The following is a 25,758-nucleotide window of genomic DNA, read 5'->3' as shown; positions in this document are numbered from 1 at the left end:
ATTCAATGCACATGTTGGAAGGTTGGTGCCAATGGCTTTACTGGAAACTTGTAGCTGTATTAGATCAGGTAGAACAGAACACAGAGAGAGAGAGCGAGAGAGAGAACACATGCTGCTGTTCAGTTAGCTATATTACTATACCCACTCCAACCAACAAACTAATAACAAGTGAGCTGACAAACAAACGAGTGAAAAGGGCTAGATTGCTTCTGTAAAAACACATTGAATTACACAGCCTCTTTCATGGCATTCCATTCTATTTTACATGCCATGTTTTCAGGATCCGTATTAACTCCACTGAAGAGAAGCATATGTGGTGATGGTAAAGGTAAAGGGTGTTCTAACATATAATGTGTCCCTGTGGTTGTGACCCAACAGGACTTCCTGCGGAACGTTCCGGGCAGTCTGCTGTGTGTGAATCTGTATGAGCAGTGGGTTGCAGTGATGGAGCAAGAGGAGGAAGAGCAGAGGATGCAAGCCATCCACAGGTACTGGCATTCCCTGTAACGCACCTTTACAAACACTTACACACAGTGAAAACAAAGCTGCTGTGTAGGGGTGGCACAGGGAGAGAGAAGGAAAGAAAATGGGCGGGAAAAGCTGTTTTGATCCAGAGGCATGAAAATAAAGTCCTTCTCAGGCCAAGAGGAAAAAAAGAACATAAAAGAAACAATGAAAATCTGAAGAATTATTTTCCAGAAGACTCTTAGCCAAACAATAACACAACACAACTCATCTGATGTCTTCTCTGGGAAGAAACTGTTCCCAGGAATGTGACAAACTCTACAATCTGCTGGATTCCCAGAGGATGTAGCAATGTATTTGTGTGTGTAGAATATGAAAATGTATGCGCGTACTACTGTAAATGGCTAAAATGTAAATGTTTGTGAGAGGGGGGGATGTGTCTGACACATCCAAAGTCTTACTAGATGTTGTTGATGTTGTGTATTCATCACTGATTATTTTGTCTGTTCTCACCCCACCCCCCACCTCAGGTTGGTCCATCTTCTGCCCAGTGAGAACCTGTTGCTACTCAGACATGTGGTTGCCGTGCTCCACTGTATCCAAGGCAACGCAGACGACAACCAGATGAATGCCTTCAACCTGTCGGTGTGCATCGCTCCCAGCATGCTGTGGACCCCGGCCCCCTGTAGCCCAGAGGGGGAGGCCACCAAGAAGGTGAGACTGGACCTAAAAACTATTTTTAAGGTTTCCCTCTCTGTTAAGTTACTCTTTATATTTCTTCATTTTATTTTAATGTCTTCTTTCGAACACATAATTGTACCATACTTTCAAAGTGTATCAAATCAAATCAAATGTATTTATATAGCCCTTCGTACATCAGCTGATATCTCAAAGTGCTGTACAGAAACCCAGCCTAAAACCCCAAACAGCAAGCAATGCATGTGAAAGAAGCACTGTGGCTAGGAAAAACTCCCTAGGAAAAACTCCCTAGAAAGGCCAAAAACCTAGGAAGAAACCTAGAGAGGAACCAGGCTATGAGGGGTGGCCAGTCCTCTTCTGGCTGTGCCAGGTGGATATTATAACAGAACATGGTCAAGATGTTAAAATGTTCATAAATGACCAGCATGGTCAAATAATAATAATCATAGTAGTTGTCGAGGGTGCAACAAGCACGTCCGGTGAACAGGTCAGGGTTCCATAGCCGCAGGCAGAACAGTTGAAACTGGAGCAGCAGCACGGCCAGGTGGACTGGGGACAGCAAGGAGTCATCATGCCAGGTAGTCCTGAGGCATGGTCCTAGGGCTCAGGTCCTCCGAGAGAAAGAAAGAAAGAGAGAAAGAGAGAATTAGAGAGAGTATATTTAAATTCACACAGGACACCGGATAAGACAAGAGAAATACTCCAGATGTAACAGACTGACCCTAGCCCCCCAACACATAAACTACTGCAGCATAAATACTGGAGGCTGAGACAGGAGGGATCAGAAGACACTGTGGCCCCATCCGTATGTGTATTACTACATAATATTGATGTCAATAGGAGATTTGGGTGAAAGTGAGTTGCTCACGTGTACTTCCAGTTACATTTCCAGTTAAGGACAAGGGCCACATACATTACATACATACATACATACATACATACATACATACATACATACATACATACATACATACATACATACATACATACATACATACATACATACATACATACAAACAAACAAACAAACAAACAAACAATGTTCCCTCAAATCTTTTCCAGCACTGAGCAAATTTCACGTCTGCTGAGTGCAAACTGAGGCTGTACCCCCTTTAAATTACAGTTTTAACAGTAGCAATATAGGCTACTGTGGCTATTTGATCACAATCTAGGCCTACCAGAGTGGCCAATCATCAAAAACAATGGAGAAAATGCATCCCATAACATTTTAACACGTAAATAGCTGTTCTGTCATTCAGTTTACAGTAGCAGCCAATGTGTTCAATGTAGGCCTACATTCCATGAGACTTTTGAAAATAAATATGCAGGGCTTGACATTAACCTGTTTATCCACTTGTCCTTCAGACAAGAAGGTGACTGAAAATGCTGTTGTGTTGTTTGATGCAAGAAACCACTTTACAAAATAAAATGCATTATTATTATCATACCATTATTACAGAGAATCAGCCAAATTATTCTACCCTCTGCCTATTGGCTACTCAGCTCTCAAAAGACAACACTGCCCCTTTAAGACAAAAAAAGCTCTTTACCTGACTCCCTTTTCAATGTCTAGAAATGTACATGTTTTGTGCTCTTGTAGGATGCAATTACTCCCTAATTGTTGACTATAAATGATCTATAACTGGGCTAATAACTCACTAACTAGTAAAGCATATTAACAAATGTGCACACGTGGTTACATGCAGCTCTTGCTTTGATCTCAAAACAAGCACATCTACTCATGACCGCTCATGCTGTAAACACAGTCCAGTTCAAAGTGAATAGCACAAATTCATATATGGTAATTATCTATTTCCATATAGGCCTACTGCAGCTCTGATTGTTTATGCCGCACTGGTCTGTATATATTAGGGGCTGAGTAGTGTGTGTCAATGCAATAGTATCCTACTCGGATGCGTTCTGCCTACAACAAAATCTCTTGCATAGTTCGTTTTGTTTTGTTTGAAAGTGACTAATATTGTGTTGATTCGATCACAATTGCCACAGTAAAGGGAAATGTTGATAGTGTTAACAGGGAAAACTCTAGAGCAGTGCTTAGCAAACTTTTCGGAGTCAAGATCACTTTCTGAGTCAAAAGGCAAGCCGAGATTTTTTTCTATTACATGACTTAAAAAACGTAGGTCTATGCAACATTAACCAATTAAAAACAGTACTGTAGCAATGAGGTTTGTGCAGTAAGCTATAGGCCTAATATATATCACCGCATATTAGCTTTGCTTGAATTCAGCATACATCTAAATAATGAGATTTTTATTTTACTGGGCTGATGGTGCCTGCATCTGATGGTCAGTCTCAGTGGAGGGAGAGAGCAGCAGATTGAGGTTCCGCCTCTCAATGTCCGTCCACTCTCCCTTTCCGCCGCTGACACTGACCAAAAAGGGACACCATCTTCCAGCTGATGGAAAAACTCGAGTCTCACAGCATTATTTCTGCTTCATGCACAAATTCATGTTGTTACTCCTATGAGAAAAGTGAAATATTCCTTGATATTAAAAAGACCCAAGCCGCTAACAATGCAAGCCTACAGGTACACTTTCCTACTCATTCATTACTGTTGCAGTGCTTGTTGTAGTGGAAATAGGAAGAACGCAAATTCTATGGCTCATAAAAGTGTTGAATACAGTGTTGACAGTGCTGAGTAAGGACTTAAACATGAACTCACTCATAAAAACAGCATCTGCTGTATTTGTTGACAGTCTCTCTCTAGTCATGGTTTTAAACGTTTTGAAATCTCACAGTATCAACTTTGCTGTAGCTTTCTTTCATGCCGCTATGTTACAGAAGACACGGTCATCTGAGCCATCTGATTGGCCAGCGGTAGGCCTATAGTGCACTCGATTTGCTCTCTGGGCCTGCCAGGAAGGCAGAGTTTGTACCTTCAAACACATGAAATGGTTCAAAATAGCAACAGTTCACCACCCGCCGCGCAGGGCAGCTGAATTTGATGCACCTACCCACAACAGCCCGAGACTAATAAAAAAATAATAGGAACATGTGACCACTGGTCTAGAAAGTTTAGTGAAATTCAATCTCGTTCTCCTCTCTATGGGCTGATATTTCTGCTTGGCAGTCCCAGGGCTACTGCGCGGCCGCACAAGTGTGCAGTTTAGAGGGAACGTTACATACATACTCACATACTCACACACATACACACATACATACATACACACATACATACTGTACACCTAAGGGTCTGGCGGGCTGAGGCTAGGGACCAGGACAGGGTGTAAAGGAAAGATATACTGTTGCCACCTAGCTGTCTGACGAAGCAAGATGTCCAATGGAAGAACAACCAGCAGTGAGGAGTTAGAGAGTAGAGAGTCTTTCAATCTCCTGCTTCAGTAGGAGCCGCATGCTGGGCTATACTATATATGTTTCCTCTTTAAACCTGGACTGACCTACTCCTTTTACATTTCTCTAGTCACAGGTTTTCAATCTCTGTACTGACACACACACACTTGAGATCACGGTGACACATAACAAATGTGAAATTCGTACCCTGACAGAAAAGCTTGACATTTTATGATAACTTACTCACAAGGAGACTGTAAATATCTGAATTGACACAGCAGTTCACAGTCCTAACCCTACCACAAGACTACAAGACTGTAGCCAACCATGCAAGCCCTGAAATGATTGAGTTCACCACCAGTGGCCCCAGATGTATTGTAAGTTAATAATAAGCAAGAATAAGTCATAATGTCTTTAATAGTCTCTAATTTTATGGTCGATTTGGACACATTGTTGTTGAAACACAATCAATCTGGGTGTTTCCAGATCTTTCTCTCTCCTTGTCAAATGTGTGTTTGTTTCTGGTGAGGCTAGGGCCTGTTGAGGTTCACTGGGAAAAAATCCAAAGCATTTCCTACAGATTCCTGAGGGCGAGTGTGTTTTCACAAACCCGCCACGCTAAAACACTCCTTTCTGTCTTACACACACACACACACACACACACACACACACACACACACACACACACACACACACACACACACACACACACACACACACACACTTTATTTCTGTTTGTTTGTATGTGTGGCCCCAGCGCCTCTGAAGGGGAAAAATGTGATATTTCGACATTCCCCTGGTTGGTCACGGTCTCACAAGGAGCCAAGTCAAACTGGGCTGGCGTGGGTCTGGTCTCTAACGGCACTGGGCGGTCTGGAACACTGCTCTCCTTCCACTTGACACGCAAACCCTTATTTTCCTCCACTTCCGCTCCCTTTTCCACCACAGTTCTAATTTAGATGTTTGTGGCTCCTACAGACATGTTAGTCTCTGAGTGGCCTGAGTAAATATTGTGTGCTGTGTTTGTCAGAAAAGGTGGCGGAGATACACATACTAATTTAGCTTTTGAACGATTGAGAAAAGCTTACCCCAGAAAAAGTCCCCCTACACCTTCACAGATGTTGATAGGTTCTGGATGAATGAGTGAGTTTCTAGATGTTTCCTCAGTGGGTTGAATAGGCAGCCCCTCTGATGGACAGATCCAGGCTAAATACAGGGAGAGACGCAAGGAAGGAAGGAGGGAGCGAGAGAAGCCTTTTTCCCTAGCTGGAGTTCTGTTGTGTTGGACTAGCTTGTGAAATTCTTAGCCAAGCTCTAGCAGTCCATTCACTCCCATAGCCCTCTGAACACAGGCGTGTAACACAGGCTGACAGACATATGGTGAAAACCATGACATACACATCTGGCCCAACAACACACAGATAGGCCCCATGTTTGTCTCCTTCATATTTCCATAACCTCATTCTGCCTGTAGACTCTCCATAAGGGAAGCTAACAAAAACAACACATTTATAAACACTGTTTTTTTAAACAGTCAGCTTTGCCCTAGGGAAACATTCAAATCCCAGACTGGAACTGACTGTTTGGGAGTATGGCTGACATTTTGTGTTTCAGATTTGGAGGTTTATACTGTGTAACTTGGGTTTAATTAATGTTTGATATGTTTGTAAACATCTGGGAACAGACAAGATTCTTTCTCAGATTTTTTTTTCTGAAGTCTACTTAAATTGTGATTCTCATTTTAGAAAAAGGAGTTCAGACGATTTACATTATGTCAATTTTGATCAGCTATATGTGGCCAGTAAGAAAGTTGTCAAGACTTTACATCTCTTATACCAGGGAAACTACCTGTGAAATAACCTTTAACTTGCAGTCTTAATCTAGGACCAGTCATTGACTTGTGTGACTGGGGTGTAACCAGGTCTATGATCTGTTCCTAGGTCTGTGAGCTTGTCCGGTTCCTGATTGAGAACTGCAGGAAGGTCCTGGGAGATGACGTCCCCTCTCTGTTTAGTGGATTCCCTCAGAAGAGCAATAGCAGCGACCATGGATCAGGTAAACAAAGTCTTAATGTATTCACTGAAGAAATAACATCTAATTGCAAATTATATTGTACAGTGCTCTAAATAAATGCTGTTAGTTTTGGTTGGAGAAAACGTCATAAGATAAAGTTGGATAGGGACAGAGGGAGAGGGAGGAAGAGAGGTCCCAAACCAAGCAGAACTGAAATGACACAGAGGTGGTGTCATTTGCCACGGGACTTCACAAGGGTTTAGAAAGTTCATGAGTGTGTGTGTTTATGGCAAGACAGTGGTTCTGTGTATTGTAGATATTATCATCATTATAGAGTAGATTAACCCTGACTAGCTTGTGTGTGTGTGTGTGTGTGTGTGTGTGTGTGTGTGTGTGTGTGTGTGTGTGTGTGTGTGTGTGTGTGTGTGTGTGTGCGTGCGTGCAGTGTTCTCTCAGACCTCTCTATACGTCATTGTCTCTGTGAGGTCTGCTGATTGGGGTCACTATATTGACCTCATTCATTAAAGTGATTAGTACACTCTCAGACACTCATTAACACACCAGTCAATTTCCTCTTCTCCCCTAAACCAGGGGTAGGCAACTAGATTCAGCCACGGGACAATTTTTGTTGGAGCGGCTGGTCGGTGGCGGAGCATAATTATAATAATTTGTACACTGCAAATTGACCACAACTAAGCACAAAAATGAGATCACACGATCATTTATCTAAATTGACCACAACTAACCCAAAAAGAGATTACACGATAATGTATTTTTTTCTATTTGTGAGAATACTTGCAAACATATTTCCTAAATTAAACCCATTTTTTGCAAAATTCCTGGTGATTTTAAAGTATTTTTATTACCAAAAACTCACCCCAGGTTGAAAATGGTGAAAGCCCTCAATGGCACCCATGCTATAACAGCCTTTTGGCCACTAGAGGACTCTATCATTCTTTATGACCTAAACCAACCTCTATGAATGGCAACTGTATGCTAGGGACTACGACAGCACTTTGCGCTTGTTTTCAAACCCTGTGTCTATCTAATGAAATGGAGGTTTGTTCAAACTCTCTCTTTCTCCATTTCCCTCCACCCCAGCTTTATTGGCATGATAGTCAGTCAGTGCAACATTTCCAAAGCAAGGACATAGGAACATATGAAATCCATAACAGGGAAGGAATAATATAATCAAAATGGATTGCATGTCAAAACAATAATTTTAGCATATTAACTCTCTCCCTCTCTCCGCTTCTCTCTTTTCCTCTCTCCTTTCCTCCGAAGATGTGTCCTCTTTCCAGATGAATGACTCGTCCTATGACAGTCTGGAGAACGAGTTAAACGAGGACCCAGAGTCACCCTTCCAGGAGTCCCACCCTCTGAGAGACAAGGCCAAGCCTGACAGCTGCAGCAGAGACTCTGTCATCACCCTGAGTGACTGTGACCCTGACCCTGACCCTGAGGCTGAGGCTGACCTCCTACATATTCCCCCACTTGCCAGACCCAGAAAGTTCACCCCCGCCCTACGGCAACCACGCCCACGCCAGTGCTATGTCCAATCACAGGGCCCTCGGAGGTTACGACGCAGCTCAGAGCCTGCCATCGGACACACCCCCGGAGCACTGATCATCCAATCGGATAAGCACCATTTGGCGTCTCGTAAAGCGAGCTATGACGCGGCGATGGAGGGAGAGGAAGAGGAGGAGGAGGAGGATGAAGTGTTTCAGGGGCTCAGGGCTCTGCAGCTGAAAGACAAAGTGATCGCAGGTGGAGAAAGAGGAGGGGTTGGAACTCTCGGGCAGAGGAAGCTGAAACACACCCCACCCTCTCCTTTACGATTGGATGCCAGCTGCTCTAGCCTGTCCTCCCCAGCAACCTCCCCCACAGGCTCCTCCCTCAGCTCCTTAGACTCCGCCTTCTCCCAGTATTCCACAGACTATGTCACCAGCGCCGGCTTCCTGTTGGCTGAGTCTTCCCCCCGCTCCCCCCTTTCACCCCGCTCCCCCCAGTGCTCACCCCCAAAGAGAGACACAGTGGACTGGAGTGAAAGCCAGCCCCCTCATTCCTCCCGGACACCCTCTACCCACCACGGACTGCACCCCAACACCTGGCTCAAGAGGAACCTCCGACTGTCACTACGGCAACCCGACAATGGACACCTGGAGGAGGAAGTGGGGAAGGGGAAAGGGGTTAGCCTCCCAAAAGCCTCCGAGGGTAAAGGTGTAGAGGTGACCACCAAGAGGAGGTCCATCAGCCCTCCATCCTACCAGCAGGCCATCCTGCAGCTGCAGAAGAGTAGGTCTCCCTTCTACAGAGGCACAGAGAAACCCCTTACTGTCAGAGAGCTACAGCTGCTGCATGACCAGGCCTGCAATGCCACCCACAGACCCCCCACAGGACGTGACGTCACCCAGCGGCCCACTGGAACAGGAAGTGAGGTCATCCAGCCTCCTCAGGATGTGTTCTATGGACAGAGTGGCTCAACACTAACCCTCCAGAGGCAGAAGTCTCACTCCCTCACCCTGGCCATGGAGGCTGGCCGCAAGGTCCTCACCCTGCCTCGCAGAGCCTCTGAGCCCTCCATGGTGACAGACACAGCCTCCAGCCTCACCCTGGAAAGGCCCTGGGTCAAGTCACAGACTCACGGGGTCAAAGGTCAGCAGCTCCCTGAGAGCGGACTTAGAGTGTCTGACATTGAGCCGCAGCGCAACGGAGCAGGCCCAAACTCAGAGCCACGCTTCTGCCTCTCTCCCTCCGCCACGCGGGCAGTGAGGGACTACTTTTCCTCACAGGGGCGGGCGGATTCAGGCGAGTGCCTGCAGAGGAGTCAGGAGGTCGCTCTGGCCCTTGTCCAGGGGAAGAGGGAGTGGCAAAGCAGGAAGTGTAGCGACCCTTGCGTGGACGACTTTGACCAAATGTTCTTTGCAGAGGAGTCTTACGTTTAAAAGGACTTTTAAGACACTCTGGGCTTGTTTTATATGGCTGGTCAATGTTTGTAGCATATCGTTTTTATGTTGTCATATATGTACAGTTATTTTCCCTTGGCCATGGTAGATGCAGTTGTTTGGTTGTGCTGGAGCTTTTCTTCCATATCTCTGGGAATCAACGACAGGTATAGGTCTATATTTATGTTCATATGCTTTGATATAGTGTTGTGCGAGCTGTAAGAAATCAAATGTGTATTTTTGTACATGATGCCAATACTGCTGCTGTCCTATAGAGTATATTTGCTACAGAATGCACCATTTGTATATTATGTACGTACATGTAACTGCCAAATAAAGGAAACACTTGATGAAATGAGAGATGCAAAGTATATTGAAAGCAGGTGCTTTCACACAGGTGTGGTTCCTGGGTTAATTAAGCAATTACCATCCCATCATGCTTAGGGGGATGTATAAAAATGCCCAGTTGCCCATTATTTTGGCTACCATGGCTAGAAGAAGAGATCTCAGTGACTTTGAAATAGGGGTCTCAAAGGAGCTTAGTGTGTGTCTCAAGTCACCAGATCTCAACCCAGTTGAACACTTATGGGAGATTCTGGAGCGGTGGCCATCAAAAACAAAACACCAAATATGGAATATCTCATGGAAAAATGGTGTCACATCCCTCCAATATAGTTCCAGACACTTGTAGAATCTATGCCAAGGTGCAATGAAAGTGTTCTGACAGCTTGTGGCGCCCCAACGCCCTATAAAGACACTTTATGTTGGTATTTTGGCAGTCACCGGTATATCTGATGTCTAATGCTTATGAAAATTAATGATCAGGATTATAATAAAACATTTCTCTTGTGAAAGTATCTTTATGTACCAACAAGATTTTTCATTTTTCTTTATATCAAATAATCAAAATCTAATTTTATTCGTCACACGCTTCGTAAACAACAGTTGTAGACAAACAATGAAATGTTTACTTACAGGCCCTTCCCAACAATGCAGAGAGAAAGACATTTTTGAAATAATAGAAAAGTAAAACATGTAATAATAAAAGTAATAAAGTCGATGTGCTGGAGTATTAGATAATTGAGGTAGATATGTACATATAACTAGCAATAAAGAGTAGCAGCATCGTATGTGATGAGTCAAAAAAGTTAGTGCAAAAAGGGTCAATGCAGATAGTTCACGTAGCTGTTAGGTTAAAGGTGCAATATGCAGAAATCGCTCTGCCATTTCCTGGTTGCTGAAGTTCTAATAGTTCACCTAATTTCAGTTTATGTGACAAAACAAGCAAGTATACCGTAGAGAATCAATGTACCACCACTGTGAAATATATTTTCCATGGCCAAAAATATTGTATTTTCAGCTGTTTGAAGCTGGTGTACAAAACCAAAAGATGCAAAAACAAAACTTAAGAACGGGAAGCATAGAAATAGCGCACATAGAACAGATCTACAGCTTCTTAGACTTGATTTCAATGAGAATGACAGATCTATAACACACATGTCTATGTGAATTTGGTCTTTAAAGGTTGCATTCTGTTCAAAACACATATTGTGTCTGTGTCTCACTACTCACATACACTGAGTATACCAAACATTAGGAACACCTTCCTAATACTGAGCTGCACCCCCGTCTCCTTCAGAACAGCCTCAATTTGTCAGGGGACGGACTCTACAGGCTACTGAACGCATTCCACAGGGATGCTGGCCCATGTTGACTCCAACGCTTCCCACAGCTGTGTCAAGTTGGCTGGATGTCCTTTGGGTGGTGGACCATTCTTGGTACGCATGGGAAACTGTTGAGTGTCAAAAACCCAGCAGCATTGCAGTTCTTGACAAGTTACATATTGCAGCTTTAACTATTTAGCAGTCTTATGGCTTGGGGGTAGAAGCTGTTCAATGTCCTGTTGGTTCCAGACCTGGTGCATCGGTACCGCTTGCCGTGCGGTAGCACAGAGAACAGTCTATGCCTTGGGTGGCTGGAGTTTTTCTTAATAAAAAAAAGGCAAAAATTCAGAATTTCTGGTTCTCAATTTTTTTGTGCCTTCTTTGGTGATGTTCTGAAAGACGACACTGCAGAACTGATAATGTTGGACACTGTATTATACTAAAAGCACAGTACTGTATTAGTGTTAAAATGTAAACTCTTTACACCTGTTTAGCATTAATCATCAAACATCACATTTCCCATCAATAACTCATCTGTAATGGTCTCTGGTGTCGGAGTCATGTAGGTCTGGGTCTAAGAGGATAGACCGACAGGTCTGGTAGATTTAGTCAGCCAGACAGGGAGACAGTGTCCACACACACATGCACACACTCACACTGAGGTGCTGCTTCTCAGAGGACAGACAGGTCTGTTAGAGTTAGTCAGCCAGACAGGGAGACAGTGTCCACACACACATGCACACACTCACACTGAGGTGCTGCTTCTCAGAGGACAGACAGGTCTGTTAGAGTTAGTCAGCCAGACAGGGAGACAGTGTCCACACACACATGCACACACTCACACTGAGGTGCTGCTTCTCAGAGGACAGACAGGTCTGTTAGAGTTAGTCAGCCAGGCAGGGAGACAGAGTCCAAACACAGCTAATTATGTAATGGAAGTAGAGCCATGAACCCCACGGGTTTGGCCCACCTTCCTGGACCTGTCTCAAAAGGTGTGTGTGAGAGAGAGACTGCACATGTGCACGTGTTGTGTAGGGCTGGATGCTGATTGTTAACATAAATATTCAGATTTTTTTATATTATTGTTATGGTGATTGAGAGACTTATAAACACTACAAGCTGTGATATCATAAAACGTGCCACCCATCTTCACTAGTCTGTGGTAGAATTTTGGTAAATATTTTTCTCTCTAATTATAGAAGGACAAAATAAAAAGGCTTTTGTAACATGATCAGCAGTTGCTGTGAATAGGAAATATGTCAAATCTAACAGCTACTTTGACTCTCAGGATTATACCAATTTCTGTATTTGCAGGTCCTGCTCTCTCACACTCACACACTTTATTTATCACCAGTGGTGTCCCCTATTTGATGACCCTACTTTAGCATGACTCCACCAGTATTAAGTGTTAAGTCTCTAATCTAAAAGGTACTATATGCTGGCCCACATGACCCAGGTTGACCAAAGTTAACACCAGAGAGGAAGAGGCGAAGCGAGAGGGGTCCACAAAAATAAGACCATAAAGTGAGGAATATTTGTATGGAGGTCAGTGAGAGTGTCCAATTTGGTAAGCAAAAAATGTAATTGCTAATTTGATGCTTATTTGATCGAATAGAAGTTTCGTAATGTTTAGGTTGTTACAAATGCACTGATATAAGTGGATGCACGTGGCATTTTGGAAACTTTGAAAAAAAACAACTTCATATCGGAGTTGTGCCTGTTGTTCAGACGCGTCTCTGTCCACTCATTGGCGAAACCATCTTGTCAATATAATAGATGATCTTTGACACAAGCTCTGTGAAGTTCTCAGGTCAGGAGTCAGGTACAGCCTACTAGATGGATTTTGAAGTCAACTGATTCTGCCTGCTTGTCTGTTTCTAACACCTCTGCAGAGGTGCTAAACTAGGTGGGGAAGTAGTACAAGCAGGAATGGTTGGTTTAGTAATCCAATTTTTTTGTGAGGGAGCTTGATGGAGTTATTAGTAGTTATAACTAGAGGGGTTAAGAAAAACTCATGGCCCTCGTTATCTAGAACACACCGCATTAGAATTCACTGCTTGTATAAGAGCATGTTCTTTGGAAACGCAAAATCTAAAGTTCAACCCTTGAAGCTATGTTACATTTACATTTAAGTCATTTAGCAGACGCTCTTATCCAGAGCGACTTACAAATTGGTGGATTCACCTTATGATATCCAGTGGAACAACCACTTTACAATAGTGCATCTAAATCTTTTAGGGGGGGGTTAGAAGGATTACTTTATCCTATCCTAGGTATTCCTTAAAGAGGTGGGGTTTCAGGTGTCTCCGGAAGGTGGTGATTGACTCCGCTGTCCTGGCGTCGTGAGGGAGCTTGTTCCACCATTGGGGTGCCAGAGCAGCGAACAGTTTTGACTGGGCTGAGCGGGAACTGTGCTTCCTCAGAGGTAGGGAGGCGAGCAGGCCAGAGGTGGATGAACGCAGTGCCCTTGTTTGGGTGTAGGGCCTGATCAGAGCCTGAAGGTACGGAGGTGCCGTTCCCCTCACAGCTCCGTAGGCAAGCACCATGGTCTTGTAGCGGATGCGAGCTTCAACAGGAAGCCAGTGGAGAGAGCGGAGGAGCGGGGTGACGTGAGAGAACTTGGGAAGGTTGAACACCAGACGGGCTGTGGCGTTCTGGATGAGTTGTAGGGGTTTAATGGCACAGGCAGTGAGCCCAGCCAACAGCGAGTTGCAGTAATCCAGACGGGAGATGACAAGTGCCTGGATTAGGACCTGCGCCGCTTCCTGTGTGAGGCAGGGTCGTACTCTGCGAATGTTGTAGAGCATGAGGTTCTGCTTGAGGTGGTGATCCATCATCCACACTGATATGTCTGCCAGACATGCAGAGATGCGATTCGCCACCTGGTTATCAGAAGGGGGAAAGGAGAAGATTAATTGTGTGTCGTCTGCATAGCAATGATAGGAGAGACCATGTGAGGATATGACAGAGCCAAGTGACTTGGTGTATAGCGAGAATAGGAGAGGGCCTAGAACAGAGCCCTGGGGGACACCAGTGGTGAGAGCACGTGGTGCGGAGACAGATTCTCGCCACGCCACCTGGTAGGAGCGACCTGTCAGGTAGGACGCAATCCAAGCATGGGCCACGCCGGAGATGCCCAACTCGGAGTGGGTGGAGAGGAGGATCTGATGGTTCACCGTATCAAAGGCAGCAGATAGGTCTAGGAGGATGAGAGCAGAGGAGAGAGAGTTAGCTTTAGCAGTGTGGAGAGCCTCCGTGACACAGTCTCAGTTGAATGACCGGTCTTGAAACCTGACTGATTTGGATCAAGAAGGTCATTCTGAGAGAGATAGCAAGAGAGCTGGCCAAGGACGGCACGTTCAAGAGTTTTGGAAAGAAAAGAAAGAAGGGATACTGGTCTGTAGTTGTTGACTTCGGAGGGATCGAGTGTAGGTTTTTTCAGAAGGGGTGCAACTCTCGCTCTCTTGAAGATGGAAGGGACGTAGCCAGCGGTCAAGGATGAGTTGATGAGCGAGGTGAGGTAAGGGAGAAGGTCTCCGGAAATGGTCTGGAGAAGAGAGGAGGGGATAGGGTCAAGCGGGCAGGTTGTTGGGCGGCCGGCCGTCACAAGACGCGAGATTTCATCTGGAGAGAGAGGGGAGAAAGAGGTCAAAGCACAGGGTAGGGCAGTGTGAGCAGGACCAGCGGTGTCGTTTGACTTAGCAAACGAGGATCGGATGTCGTCGACCTTCTTTTCAAAATGGTTGACGAAGTCATCCGCAGAGAGGGAGGAGGGGGAGGGGGAGGAGGATTCAGGAGGGAGGAGAAGGTGGCAAAGAGCTTCCTAGGGTTAGAGGCAGATGCTTGGAATTTAGAGTGGTAGAAAGTGGCTTTAGCAGCAGAGACAGAAGAGGAAAATGTAGAGAGGAGGGAGTGAAAGGATGCCAGGTCCGCAGGGGAGGCGAAGTTTTCCTCCATTTCCGCTCGGCTGCCCGGAGCCCTGTTCTGTGAGCTCGCAATGAGTCGTCGAGCCACGGAGCAGGAGGGGAGGACCGAGCCGGCCTGGAGGATAGGGGACATAGAGAATCAAAGGATGCAGAAAGGGAGGAGAGGAGGGTTGAGGAGGCAGAATCAGGGGATAGGTTGGAGAAGGTTTGAGCAGAGGGAAGAGATGATAGGATGGAAGAGGAGAGAGTAGAGGCAGAGAGAGAGCGAAGGTTGGGACGGCGCAATACCATCCGAGTAGGGGCAGAGTGAGAAGTGTTGGATGAGAGCGAGAGGGAAAAGGATACAAGGTAGTGGTCAGAGACTTGGAGGGGAGTTGCAATGAGATTAGTGGACGAACAGCATCTATTGAAGATGAGGTCAAGCGTATTGCCTGCCTTGTGAGTAGGGGGGGAAGGTGAGAGGGTGAGGTCAAAAGAGGAGAGGAGTGGAAAGAAGGAGGCAGAGAGGAATGAGTCAAAGGTAGACGTGGGGAGGTTAAAGTCACCCAGAACTGTGAGAGGTGAGCCATCCTCAGGAAAGGAACTTATCAAGACATCAAGCTCATTGATGAACTCTCCAAGGGAACCTGGAGGGCAATAAATGATAAGGATGTTAAGCTTGAAAGGGCTGGTAACTGTGACAGCATGGAATTCAAATGAGGAGATAGACAGATGGGTCAGGGGAGAAAGAGAGAATGTCCACTTGGGAGAGATGAGGATTCCAGTGCCACCACCCCGCTGGCCAGATGCTCTCGGGGTATGCGAGAACACGTGGGCAGACGAGGAGAGAGCAGTAGGAGTAGCAGTGTTATCTGTGGTAACGCATGTTGTTGATGCGTTGGAGTCTGTTAAGTTAAACCGGCCTCAGAAGTCACATTTTGGAGAGGAGAGGCTCTAACAATCTGCAATAAACGTGAGTGATCTACTGTCCCTGACACTGTGAGCCCTTGGAGAGGACAGAATGTGCCAGAGTCATGACAGGGCTTCTGACAAGGTCCCTGTGCAGCTTTATGTTACCACCTGGGCCTAAACTCTTGCACGTCATAAGACTGTGTTGGCCAGCTGGGCTAAAGCCTACATTAGCTTGGGGACTGGAGAGCTAACGAAAGTTGTCAGGTCTCTGGCAATGTTTCTCATCATGCAAGAGTGGCTACCCCACCCATACAGACACACTTATTAACAACATCCTCTGATTGGCACCATTGTTGAATTCCAAGGCAATATAATGAGCTGTTGAACTCTCCACCCTGTAACGATACACTGAGGCACTGAGCATCTGTGCGGTTGTATTTTGACAGCAACTCTCGCCTGTCTACACTCTTTCCACTCTGGGTTTGTGGATTCTTATGGGGGACGTTGCTCGTAGTGCAGGTGCAGCCAACACGCCCGGTTCCTCTCTGTTTTCCTTGGAGAGAGTGAATTTGCTTTTTGTTTTGATTGGGTCCAGTTAAGAAGATGGTGGTGGGGGTGCGGGGTGGGGAGCTGCTCAGTGAGGTGTCTTGGCTGGCTCACGGCCCTCTCTGATGAAGTCACAGTTGATACTATCTGGCTCTCTTACAAATCCCAGTCAAAACAGCCATTAACAGTATTTTTCCCTCGTTTTGCACTCTTCACCCACGCGGAATAACATGTTACCTCCCTGCACAGAAATTCGGATAAATCTCCCAGCTATTGTTTGTCTGACACACATACTGGTGTTGTTACACTGTTACAATGAGAAGCAGGCATGAGTCACCCACTACTTAATGTGCTGTGGGACCCAGCATATGATGTTAATTTAGGGGAGAGATAATATGACAATGTGTCATATTATATCATTCTAAATATGTTAAGATTAATAATATTTATTATTGCAGTCATTGAGTATAAACTGGACTAGTTATCACTTTTACATTTTAGTCATTTAGCAGACGCTCTTATCCAGAGCGACTTACAGTAGTGAATACATACATGTCATACATTTCATTTTCATTTCATGCATTATATATTTTTTTTGTACTGGCCCCCCGTGGGAATCGAACCCACAACCCTGGCGTTGCACACACCATGCTCTACCAACTGAGCCACAGGAAAGGCTTTTACAATCATACTGTTGTCAAAAAAGGAGATAGAACTAATATTTCTCATAGTTTTCAGACCAAGTTAAATGCCATAGAGGCGATTCTTACAGGCCGGTCAATTTAGGTCTTAAAACAAAAATGTAGGGCAATACCATATTATTAATAGATAAACTTGTCATTTTCTGAAGGGGTTTTGAGATCTTTGTGTCCAAATACCACAAAATTACAGGCCTTGGAAAAATGTGTCGGGACACCAAATCCCCAGGAGTTGAATCTGAGGTGGACACAAGGCTTCGCGAGGCAGAGATGGTTATGGGCAGATGAGAGCGGTAGACACCTGTCAGAAAGAGAGAAGAAGAGAGGGAGGGGAAGACAGGACTAGCCACATAGTCTCAGAAGAGCAGCCAAGCAGTGATGGAAATCTGAGTTGATCCAATGTTTCTGGAACGCTCAGTGACACTGATGTCACTACTCAGTGGGGTACATTCTTGGCACCTGACCTCTGCTGTGTTCTGAACAGGTCCCCGGAAACCCTGTCTGATCTTGCTGTGTTCTGAACAGGTCCCCGGAAACCCTGTCTGATCTTGCTGTGTTCTGAACAGGTCCCCGGAAACCCTGTCTGATCTTGCTGTGTTCTGAACAGGTCCCCGGAAACCCTGTCTGATCTTGCTGTGTTCTGAACAGGTCCCCGGAAACCCTGTCTGATCTTGCTGTGTTCTGAACAGGGCCCCGGAAACCCATCTGATCTTGCTGTGTTCTGAACATGTCCTGGAAACTTCAAAGACTTGTGTGCTCACATACCCCTGGACCCTGTCCGTCTGCGAGCACACACACACACACAAATCTTTATAACACTATTCATGGTTAGTCGTTCCAAGAGCACAAGACAACCCTAACTTTTGACACCGCCTCCTCCCTCTTCCTGTGTTCACCTGTGTGTGTGATTTATAACTCAGAATGGACGGTTCTTCCAATTACCTACTAAACCTTTTATGACCTGCACTTTTATGACCTGCACTGTGCACACACTTATGTAACTTCAAGACCATAACAAAGACCTAACCAGTTTCCAGGGAACCCTGTGACCACTAGATGCAGACAATGGGTCTTGCGAGGGAGAGATGGAACGGAGGGGTGTGTGTGTGTGTGTCAGATATGTGATGGAGGTGAGTGTGTCCAGACTCCACAGGAGTGGGTGGCTATTATTATGCTGACCTTTGAACCCTAACTCAGGGAGAACTCTTCAGTTACACAAGGTTCTGTGTTTACTGTACATTTGTGTCAAGGCATCCACTTACAGGTGTAGGATCTTAATTTGATCACTTTTAGTGTATTCAAGGTTTAAAATGCTTCTAAAGTTTGTAATTTCCACTTTACAATTTTAGACTTGATTTGCCCCAACAAAATGTTTTACCAACCTCTACAAAAATGTAAATTAATTACAATCCACACAAGAATGAACATTTCCTGTTGCTGCATGATTATTTTCCTGCAGGGAGAAACTGGTCAAATTAAGATCCTAAATCTGTAGCTACAGTACAATATAATGATAACAGTGCTGCACAGCCTCCAATAATCCTTTACTTCTGGCAGAGAGGAATCTGCACTCCAACCTTTCGTACAGTTCAGGATGGAAAGGGATCTACAGAAGAACAGTGTTGTTGTGACTAAACAGTCATTTGTTACTAAACAGAGTCATTTGTTACAATGTACAGACCAGTCCATATTGTAAAGGATTATTCTGTTCCAGGAATGGCAACGAGATGTCTTTATTAAAGTACCTCAAAGACTCTATGACTCATGTCCTTCCCTCCTTAGCACCTGTAACGATGTGCGCTGAGAGTCGAGAAGCAAGTTCAGGGAGTGAATGTTGTAATAAAATAAAAAGGAACACAATACAAAACAAGAACCTCGAACAACGCACAGACATGAAACAGAAACAATGATGCCTGGGGAAGGAACCAAAGGGAGTGACACATATAGGGCAGGTAATCAAGGAAGTGATGGAGTCCAGGTGAGTCTGACGATGCGCAGGCACGCGTAACGATGGTGACAGGTCTGCACCATAAGGAGCAGCCTGGTGACCTAGAGGCTGAAGAGGGAGCACACGTGACAGTACCAAATACATTTTCTAATATAATATACACACACACACACACACACACACACACACACACACACACACACACACACACACACACACACACACACACACACACACACACACACACACACAGTCTGAAGTTTACATACACTTAGGTTGGAGTCATTAAAACTCGTTTTTCAACCACGCCACAAATTTCTTGTTAACAAACTATAGTTTTGGCAAGTCGGTTTGGACATCTACTTTGTGCATGACACAATAAATTTTTCCAACAATTGTTTACAGACAGAATATTTCACTTATAATTCACTGTATCACAATTCCAGTGGGTCAGAAGTTTACATACACTAAGTCGACTGTGCCTTTAAACAGCTTGGGAAATTATGTCACGGCTTTAGAAGCTTCTGATAGGCTAATTGACATAATTTGAGTCAATTGGAGGTGTACCTGTGGATATATTTCAAGGCCTACCTTCAAACTCAGTGCCTCTTCGCTTGACATCATGGGAAAATCAAAAAAAATCAGCCAAGACCTCAGAAAAAATATTGTAGACCTCCACAAGTCTGGTTCATTCTTGGGAGCAATTTCCAAATGCCTGAAGGTACCACGTTCATCTGTACAAATAATAGTACGCAAGTATTAACACCATGGGACCACGCAGCCATCATACCGCTCAGGAAGGAGACGCGTTCTGTCTCTTAGAGATGAATGTACTTTGGTGCAAAAAGTGCAAATCAATCCCAGAACAACAGCAAAAGGACCTCGAAGATGCTGGAGGAAACGGATACAAAAGTATCTATATCCACAGTAAAACGAGTCCTATATCGACATAACCTGAAAGACCGCTCAGCAAGGAAGAAGCCATTGCTCCAAAACCGTCATAAAAAAGCCAGACTACGGTTTGCAACTGCACATGGGGACAAAGATTGTACTTTTTGGAGAAATGTCCTCTGGTCTGGTGAAACAAAAATAGAACTGTTTGGCAATAATGGCCATCGTTATGTTTGGAGGAAAAAGGGGGAGGCTTGCAAGCCGAAGAACACCACTCCAACCGTGAAGCACGGGGGTGGCAGCATCATGTGGGGGTGCTTTGCTGCAGGAGGGACTGGTGCACTTCACAAAATAGATGGCATCATGAGGTAGGAAAATTATGTGGATATATTGAAGCACATCTCAAGACATCAGACAGGAAGTTAAAGCTTGGTCGCAAATGGGTCTTCCAAATGGACAATGACCCCAAGCATACTTCCAAAGTTGTGGCAAAATGGCTTAAGGACAACAAAGTCAAGGTATTGGAGTGGCCATCACAAAGCCCTGACCTCAATCCTATAGAAAATGTGTAGGCAGAACTGAAAAAGCGTGTGCGATCAAGGAGGCCTAATAACCTGACTCAATTACACCAGCTCTGTCAGGAGGAATGGGCCAAAATTCACCCAACTTATTGTGGGAAGCTTGTGGAAGGCTACCTGTAACATTTAACCCAAGTTAAACAATTTAAAGGCAATGCTACCAAATACTAACCAGTGCTCCCGCACATCGGCTAACTGGGCTATCTGCATTGTGTCCCGCCACCCGCCACCCGCCAACCCCTCTTTTACGCTACTGCTACTCTGTTCATCATATATGCAGTCACTTTAACCATATCTACATGTACATACTACCTCAATCAGCCTGACTAACAGGTGTCTGTATGTAGCTTCGCTACTTTTATAGCCTCGCTACTGTATATAGCCTGTCTTTTTACTGTTGTTCTATTTCTTTACTTACCTATTGTTCACCTAATACCTTTTTTGCACAATTGGTTAGAGCCTGTAAGTAAGCATTTCACTGTAAGGTCTACTACACCTGTTGTATTCGGCGCACGTGACAAACCTTGAATTGAATGTAAACTTCTGACCCACTGGGAATTTGATGAAAGAAATAAAAGCTGAAATAAATCAATCATTCTCTCTACTATTATTCTGACATTTCACATTCTTAAAATAAAGTGGTGATCCTAACTGACCAAAGACAGGGAATTTTTACTTGGATTAAATGTCAGGAATAGTGAAAAACTGAGTTTAAATGTATTTGGCTAAGGTGTTGTCACAATGGGTGTTGTGTGGATTCAGAAGAGTCCGGCGCAGGAGACAGAATGATTCCGTGAATGAATTTACTAAAATATCCACACGGAAAATATGCAAAGGTATGGAGTGCAAAGCGTGCAAAAAGAAACGCCCCACCCTTAAAAGAATGTAACCAGGGACGCAGCCCAAACGAATAGCGGAACTCCAAAAATACAGAACCTCATGACAAACACACCCTGACAACACGAACAATCCCGCCCAAACAACAAACCTAACTAACTAGCCTAAATACCCCTCCCCACTAACAACTAACACAAAACAGGTGCGCAACTAACCTAGGCCTAACTAACAGAACGTGAAACATAAATCGATGGCAGCTAGTAGGCCGGCGACGACGACCGCCGAGCGCCGCCCGAGCGAGGAGGGGCGCCACCTTCCGTAGGTGTCGTGACAGGTGTATGTAAACTTCCGACTTCAACTGTAAATCAATCTTCCCTATTCCATTCTGACTCTCAAGTATTTAATATGTTTAACCTATATTTCCTTCCACTTGTACCTACCCATGAGCCCTCATCTCACCACTCCCCTGCCGTTACTACCTCTACTAACCTCTCTCCACGTTTCTATTTTCGTCAACCCTGTCCTCACACATCTCCTTCTACCCTTGTCACCTAACCCCTTTTTCCATACCTTTGCCCATCTTCCCCTTTCTCACCCCTTTACTCCGGTCTCTCCCCTCCCTCCCTCCCTCCCTCCCTCCCTCCCTCTGAGTGACGGTTGATTGATGTGTTTGTCAGCATCTCTCTCTCAGAACAAAGACGATGTCATCACTGAGAGACACTTCAGATGAATGACTGAGTGTGTCGAAGCCACTTCTTTTCCACTGCTCCCACTAATAGCCCTTCTGAGTCTGACAACACATTCCACACGATCCATCATTGAGTTATGTCTCAATTAGAACAGGGGGAAAGCGGAGGCAACATAAAACATTTCTCAGGGGGGAAAGGAGGAGTCTGTCAAAATGAGAAGAGTGCAACAGTGTAGAGATGCTGAACACAGAGGAAGAACGCTCAGAATGTTAGAGATTATAAATGTGAAATGTTTTGTATTAGTATTATAGCTTAGACCTACCTGAACGTGGGTGACAAGGTGGAATGACAAGGTAAAATGACGGTAAGGAATAATATACAGAGTGGATGCATTGATCTTAATAATTAGGAAACAATTTTATTTCAGCATTTCAACAATACAAAATATTTTATCTATAAACAAAACTTGACATTCGCTTACTGGCTATTTACTGTGGGTTACTAGCTATTTACTGTAGGTTACTAGCTATTTACTGTAGGTTACTAGCGGAACACAGGAGTGATGGTTGCTGATAATATGTAGATATTCCATTTTTAAAAAATCTGCCGTTTCCAGCTACAATAGTCATTTACAACATTAACAATGTCTACACTGAATTTCTGATCAATTTGATGTTATTTTAATGGATAATTTATTATAATTTATTTTATTTTAAACAAGGACATTTCTAAGTGACCCCAAACTTTTGAACGGTAGTGTGAATATAAATATATATATATATATATATATATATATATATATATATATATATATATATATATATATATATATATAAAAATATTGAATATACAGTATGTATATTCATGTATATATATGTTTTTAACCAAATAGGGGTATATTCTGTATACACACCCCTACCTTGTCACAACACAACTGATTGGCTCAAATGCATTCCAGGTGACTACCTCATGAAGCTGGTTGAGAGAATGCCAAGAGTGTGCAAGGGTGGCTACTTTGAAGAATGTCAAATATAAAATACATTTTGATATATTTAACACTTTTTTGGTTACTACATGATTCCATATGTGTTATTCCATAGTTTTGATGTCTTGTCTATTATTCTACAATGTAGAAAATAGTAAAAAAATTAAAAACACCTTTGAATGAGTAGGTGTGTCCAAACTTTTGACTGGTACTGTATATCACTTGCACTTCTAGAGGCCCTAAAGGCTTCTAAACTTGCAGTGACTACAGGGCAAAACAGACCAAAGAACATGGCAAATACTAAACCATTAAAGGTTTAAGACTTGCTGCCACTCCAATCTGTCCCCTACTGTATGCACATTCAATTGTTGAGGCACTACTACCACATACTGTATCAGTTAAATTGGTACCTCACTCTCACTAACCGGTGGAACAAATGCAGCCTCTTACAAGGCACACCTCATAATATGTTAATGAAAACAACAATACCATGAACCCACTACAGGGAAGGGTACAGTATTCTGTGGGGTGGAATTACAGTACCATTGGAAATATAGCACTTTTTAACAGGAATGTACTTTTAAACCAAGTTTCTTAGGAATTGTATAGTATCAATTAATCAGTTACGCCTAAAACCACCCAGATTGCATTTCGATTTAGGGCAATTAATCATTCATATAGTACTTTACTGTTAGTTTTGTATAATACTATAAAAACAACAAGATGCTTTACAGTGTAGGTCCAGCATCATCAGACCGCCGCATGTCGTTCACCCCGTCTGGCACACGGACCGTTATGCCCTCCAGATCTCTGGATAGGCAGACCTGACAACCCAGACGAGACCTGCAGGACCGCAGACAGCAGGTACAGGGACAAGGCCATTACACACACTTTATTAACAGGGAACCATGTTGTCAAATCTATTCCCTTCCCACTAGCACCTTGGTTTGGCTCTTTTGTGGTTAAGGCCCAGGCTGGTCTCATGCACTTTGTGACAAAATCATTTATAAAATAAAAATCTACAAAAATCTAATTTGATGCTACAGACAGTTAAAGCAAACACCAAGTCTTAAAAGTCTGTGGTGGAGGGGTTAATAATTAAAAAAATATCACACTAGCATAGAAGCGCACATACACTATGTTCACATTCACATGTGAATAGAACTTATGTAACATGTTATGTTATCATTCCAAATGTGTGAGTTACTGTGTAAACTGTTTGTCTTAAACTGGGATGGGAGCCATGTGGGAGAAGCACATCCTCATTAGTAGAGAAACCCACAGTCAGTATCTGGTATTGATGTGTTCCAGAGAATCATGTTAGATATGTGAAAGGTCAGCCAGGGGAAAACTCTGGTCTTGACCAGGTTAAAATGTTATAGACAAACAAGAGTCTCAACTACAAGGTGGCTGAGAGCATCACGTTGCTGAGACAGAGCACATGTGAGGGAGAAAACACACATTTGATATGCATTATTATCGTACTGATTTGATTTGTCACCTGAGGGGAATTAGTACCCTTTTCATACCTAACTAATTATATTCTAATGTGAAGTGAATTGGAAAGAAACAATTATCTTAAATTAATCAAACTGTGGTGATCTTTAATCTGCTCATCTCACCCGGCAACTGAAACTCTTGATCTCTATTGGCTGGAAGCCTACCTGAAATAATGTGATTTATCAGCAGGTGAAGCCGTGGGCCAGGCTCAACATGTTCATAGGTGTTCTATGTGTGAGTGTGTGTGGGAGAGAGTACATACTATGTGATGTGTATGCATCAGCAAGCGTGTCACTCATTTGTCTGTGAGGCCTTTAATAGGGCAGAATCATCTTCCCGCCAATGTGTGTTTTGGAATGTGTATGACTCACGTATCAGTGAGGCCAAAGGCCAGGTCCAGCATGTCATTCTCCTCATCAGTGATGGGCCCCAGCTGGTTGTACACCTTCTGATCCAGGATCACATGACAGGTGGAACAGGCCAGGGTCCCCTCACACGCACCTGGGGAACACACATTTAAAATCAAACTGTTAAGGGATGATGTATATCAAGATCTATCAGTAGAGAACAGCCCAGTCCTATTGGGGAATGACTTCACTGACTTTCCGTTCATTTGATTGAAACCACAGGATGTATACATCGTATTACCTTTAACCTGCAGAGAGAGAGATATGTAAGGCCTAGCACATAAAGGGGGACCATTCCAGCTGAGGATGTCAGGGGGTGTGGTTGGAGATAAAAAATAAATAAATGATGGGATATGTAAGGATGATGTTCTGAAGGAACTGGATTAATGTCTACTCTAATGCGAGGAGAGAGGAAGAGGTGAGAGGTTGTGAGAAAGCTTTACACCAGCCCAACCCACGGACCTGCCCAGAAACACTACAAAAATCAGTTCAGCCTATCAAAAGCACATTCCATTCAGGACTGACTTCCTTCTGCGAGAGGCGGGTTCACGTGTTGGTAGCTCAGTTGGTAGAGCATGGCGCTTGTAACGCGAGGGTAGTGGGTTCGAGTCCTGGGGCAACCCATACATAAAATGAGGGGGCGCTAACAACGGAAAAAAAGCCCATTGATTGTCTATTACCAGAATGCTAACAATTTGCACAGGTAATAGCCAAATCACATAGATGCTGTTAGCTAAACGCTAACGAGCGAAAACTAACCAACT

The 25,758-nt window shown here is 44.1% G+C and overlaps 2 protein-coding genes across 3 annotated transcripts in view; one reads left to right on the top strand and one right to left on the bottom strand.

Annotated features, from left to right (window-relative positions):
• LOC106582090 (rho GTPase-activating protein 20-like) overlaps nucleotides 1-9,789 on the top strand; it is a 79,892-nt gene extending 70,103 nt beyond the window's left edge. The window contains 4 exon segments of the mRNA XM_045704660.1: nucleotides 379-488; nucleotides 996-1,179; nucleotides 6,417-6,531; nucleotides 7,774-9,789. Of these exon segments, the coding sequence (XP_045560616.1) occupies nucleotides 379-488; nucleotides 996-1,179; nucleotides 6,417-6,531; nucleotides 7,774-9,434 (2,070 nt within the window). The 3' untranslated portion in view covers nucleotides 9,435-9,789.
• A 12,709-nt stretch (nucleotides 9,790-22,498) lies between these two features.
• The window catches only part of LOC106582038 (adrenodoxin), a 30,109-nt gene continuing 26,849 nt past the window's right edge, over nucleotides 22,499-25,758 (bottom strand). For both annotated transcript variants that reach the window (XM_045704658.1, XM_045704659.1), the window contains 2 exons: nucleotides 24,959-25,088; nucleotides 22,499-23,930 (listed from right to left, as the gene is read on the bottom strand). In XM_045704658.1, the coding sequence (XP_045560614.1) occupies nucleotides 23,816-23,930; nucleotides 24,959-25,088 (245 nt within the window). In that variant the 3' untranslated portion in view covers nucleotides 22,499-23,815. The remainder of the gene's footprint in view (nucleotides 23,931-24,958; nucleotides 25,089-25,758) is intronic.

The sequence above is a fragment of the Salmo salar genome, chromosome ssa21 (genome assembly GCF_905237065.1).
Source record: "Salmo salar chromosome ssa21, Ssal_v3.1, whole genome shotgun sequence".
Taxonomy (NCBI): domain Eukaryota; kingdom Metazoa; phylum Chordata; class Actinopteri; order Salmoniformes; family Salmonidae; genus Salmo; species Salmo salar.
The sequence above is the reverse complement of the archived record's forward strand: the minus strand, read 5'-3'. Positions and strand labels throughout refer to the sequence as shown.